Source organism: Vespula pensylvanica, chromosome 18 (assembly GCF_014466175.1).
Source record: "Vespula pensylvanica isolate Volc-1 chromosome 18, ASM1446617v1, whole genome shotgun sequence".
Classification (NCBI taxonomy): Eukaryota; Metazoa; Arthropoda; class Insecta; order Hymenoptera; family Vespidae; genus Vespula; species Vespula pensylvanica.
Window position 1 is genome coordinate 2,469,313 of NC_057702.1, and position 3,984 is coordinate 2,473,296.

Sequence of the window (3,984 nt, forward strand, 5' to 3'; positions counted from 1 at the left end):
ACTTTAACAATGGTGTTTTGTCAGGGCATGAGAAAGAAAGTTGAAAGTATTGTGCGATTGATTTACGTTAGGTCGAATAACGTGGTCAGTTATAATAACTTGAAATTGAAATGATCGCTATATAGTACGATTAATCCATATCGGTAATTTGGAAAAATGCAATAATGAATGACGTATAAAAAAATGACGTTCCTTTTAATCTATTTACACAGGTCACCCCGAGCAGAGAGACGGAGCAAGGCCGAGGGTGACAGAAACAGTGTGATGAGTGGATACCTCGGTAGCATCACCCTACCCCCGACGTTGTTGCACGACCCGAAGTATCCTCCAGCCATGCGGGAGAAGGACTCGAGTCCTCGAAAGATGCCGGGCCATATAAGCCCGAAGCAGGCGAGTATTTATCCATTGAGCGTGCGAGTACCAGACGTCGAGGAATTACCGTACGATCTCAGTCATGGACATGGTCGTGGGCTATCAAGTCCGACCTTGAACCAGCAACAACATCATCACCATCAGCAACAACAACAGCCTCACATGAGTCCTGCTGCGAGACCACCGCAGCCTCATCAACAGGATGAACTCGATTGTGAGCCGCTCGATCTACGTGTCGATCATAAAAAAGAAAGACTCAGGGACGAGAATCAGAATGAGATAGAGGTGCTCAATCAGAACAGTCTAGGTGGTAGTCTACCTTATCACACGGTCCTATTTCCTCAACATCATGCTGTCCATCCTTTGGTACTCGAAGCTATGTACAGATCGCACCATCACAATTCAACCGTGACGGATCTACCGAAGATTCAAGTTAGAGCACTACCTACGATGGTACCATTACCACCTAATAGATTTTCCTCGACGACTTCTTCCACTTCCTCCTCTTCTTCCTCGCAACCCAACAACGCCAGAGTACCAAGTCCGATCGGTACTAATACTACTATTAGTACTACTAATCAACAACAGCATCAATCTGCTCAACAGTTAAATAACAATCAATCTCAAGCGCAACAACAGCAGCAGCAACAACAACAACAACAGCAGCAGCAACAACAGCAACAACAATCGCAATCACAACAACAACAACAGCAACAAGCTACCAGCCTACCACCCTATTCCATTACCGTTCAAGCCGGTCTTAAACCCAAGGACAGATACTCGTGTAAATTTTGTGGAAAGGTTTTCCCACGATCGGCAAATCTCACAAGACACCTTCGAACTCATACAGGCGAACAACCATACAAATGTAAATATTGCGAGAGGAGCTTCAGCATCTCGAGTAATCTTCAACGTCACGTTAGAAATATTCATAACAAGGAAAAACCGTTCAAGTGTCCTTTATGCGAGAGATGCTTCGGCCAACAGACAAATTTGGATAGACATTTGAAGAAACACGACGCAGATGGCCCGACGATATTAGACGAAGTTAGATCGAGGTATCACGGACAATTACCTAGAGCCGACGATTCCTATTTCGAAGAGATACGCAGTTTTATGGGGAAAATAACATCCCAAAGGCAAGGGATACCTTATTTCCCGGGTCTATTGAGTCATACTCAAGACGATTATCGAAGTGACAAACAACAGTTGCAATTGGAAGAGAAGAGAGGTGACTCGTCTTATTTCAGTGATCGAGACAACCTTAGTTCGAGGTCGAGTAGCACAACTAGTAGACCTGAGAGTGTACAAGAAGAACAAAGAGACGTCAATTCTCCCCCATTGTCACCTGGAAATAATACCTGAATAATTTACATCGTTCGTGACTCTTATCATTTTTAGGAAACAAACTTACAAAGGGATCATCGAAAACAACAAATGACAAATATTCAATATATTATACATACATACATACATATATATATATATGTGTGTGTGTGTGTGTGTGTAATCTATAAGAGATCATAAGAATCAAAGCGAAGAATATATTTTTAATTAATATCGAACTGTATTCTAATGAGAGAAAGACAGTCGAAACGAAGAACGATATATGTGAATATCCAATCACGTTGTGCCTTACTATTAGAGAATATAGGGGAAAAGCTTAATGTAAATTAGTATCTCGATTAGTTTGTAGAACTCGCGCGGAGAGAATCGAGCGGAAGTCGATAACGCGAAATCGATTAAGTAAAAAAGAGACAGAGAGAGAGAGATACACAGAGAAAGAGAGAGAGAGAGAGAGAGGGAAGTAGAGAGAAAGAGAAAAAGGGAAATACAGATTAGGAAGGAGAAAATTCTTCGAGTTAGCTTTCGAAATCAACGAGTAGTAGAGTTTCCTCTTTCATCGCGGATGCTGTCGCAACACGAGATATTATGAACGGCGCGATAAAACCTGCTCGCTTCTCCACGATCGAGCGAGTTTTAAGGAGTACGACTCGGTGCAAGGTACTTAGTTACTTATTTACAAATGACTCTGAAATCTCATTGAGCTATTATATATTCCGTTTTTATATTATATTACATAGAAAGCTATAATAATAGACCTCGTATAAATCTTTATTATTCCGGTACGAAATATATATATATATATATATATATATATATATATATATTTCGATAATTTTTCGATATCAATATCTTTACATTAAGATTGATATCAATACTCATATACTTATATACTCATATACCGCTCGACCGGCATATATAAATTCTCGTTTTATGAAAGAAAGAGAGAGAGAGAAAGAGAGAGAGAGAGAGAGAGAGAGAGAGAGAAAGAAAGATAGAGATAGATAGAGAATAACGATAGAAGAAGGAACGATTAGTTCCTGCGGAATAACGACGAGCGGGACGACTTTTCGATTTTACGATCTAGAAAGTGAATTTAGAACGCTCCGACGTAATTTGCGATAGCAGTTGTCTGCGAAAAGGAAAGAAGAAGAAAGAAAGATAAAGAAATAAGTGAGTAAAAAAAAAAACAAAATAAAAGAAATGAAAAAGAAAAGAAATAGACGGATAGATAAATAGAGAGATAGATAGAGAAAAGAAAAAGGAAGAATATAATATTGTTTAGAAATCAAGTTAGGCTGGTTGGCTGGCTCGCTGGTTACTCTCTCGTATAGTAATTATAACGTTTATTAATTATGGAGTGGAAGGAGTGTGACAAGGTGGAAAAACATTTCCTGTTAACATGATCACGATGATGACGACGATAATGATGATGATGATGATAATAATGATGATGATGATGATGATGATGATGATGATGATGATGATGATGATGATGATCGAAGGGATAGGTCAACAAGTGGAAAAGTAGTTTCACCGAAACGTAACGTAACGTAGTACGTTTTACATATTTCAAAAAAGAAAAAAAGACAATAAAAAATTCTAATCGAAGTTGTCGTCGACAACTTGTTCGATGACGTTTTTCCTCGGATGATTCATATCGGCATAAATGATCTAACTAACTATTTCTTCTCTCCCTTTCGTCTTGATCTCTCCCTCTTCCTCTTGTTGTTCTTCTTAAATTAATCGCGAATCCATCCTTTAACTTTCTAGAGTTTCTATTGAGTAGTACTAGACACGGGTGTCGATGGATAACGTTTGTTAGAAGCCGTTAGACCTTTTGCCAGATCTCTTTTAACTTCGATTAACCTCTAACGATCTAACGATGACTCGCGATTGTTAAATTATATATATATATATATATATATATATATATATATATATAGTATACCAATGGCGGAATACGAGCTATGAATTGTACGCGATTAACGATAATATCGCTAATTTCATCTTTGTGTCGAAGAAAGAGAGAAAGAGAGAAAGAGAAACAAGATAAACTCTGACTTGGAAAGGTAGAAAAAGATTATCTTAAATTTTTCTTGTTATTGTTGTTCTCCTCATAACATCGTATGCTATCGCCATATATATAGGCAGAAAAAAAATTAATAATAAAAAATACATTACAAATAAAACAAATTAAAGATGAGTAAAGAGAGTGATAGAGAAAGAGAGAGAGAGAGAGAGAGAGAGAGAGAGAGAGAGAGAGAG

The 3,984-nt window shown here is 38.2% G+C and overlaps 1 protein-coding gene across 2 annotated transcripts in view; it reads left to right on the plus strand.

The window, feature by feature from the left end:
• Window positions 1-3,855, plus strand: part of LOC122635401 (Krueppel-like factor luna) — a 37,345-nt gene extending 33,490 nt beyond the window's left edge. For both annotated transcript variants that reach the window (XM_043825589.1, XM_043825588.1), the window contains exon 2: window positions 213-3,855. In XM_043825589.1, the coding sequence (XP_043681524.1) occupies window positions 265-1,737 (1,473 nt within the window). In that variant the 5' untranslated portion in view covers window positions 213-264 and the 3' untranslated portion in view covers window positions 1,738-3,855. The remainder of the gene's footprint in view (window positions 1-212) is intronic.
• The last annotated feature ends 129 nt before the right edge of the window (window positions 3,856-3,984 follow it).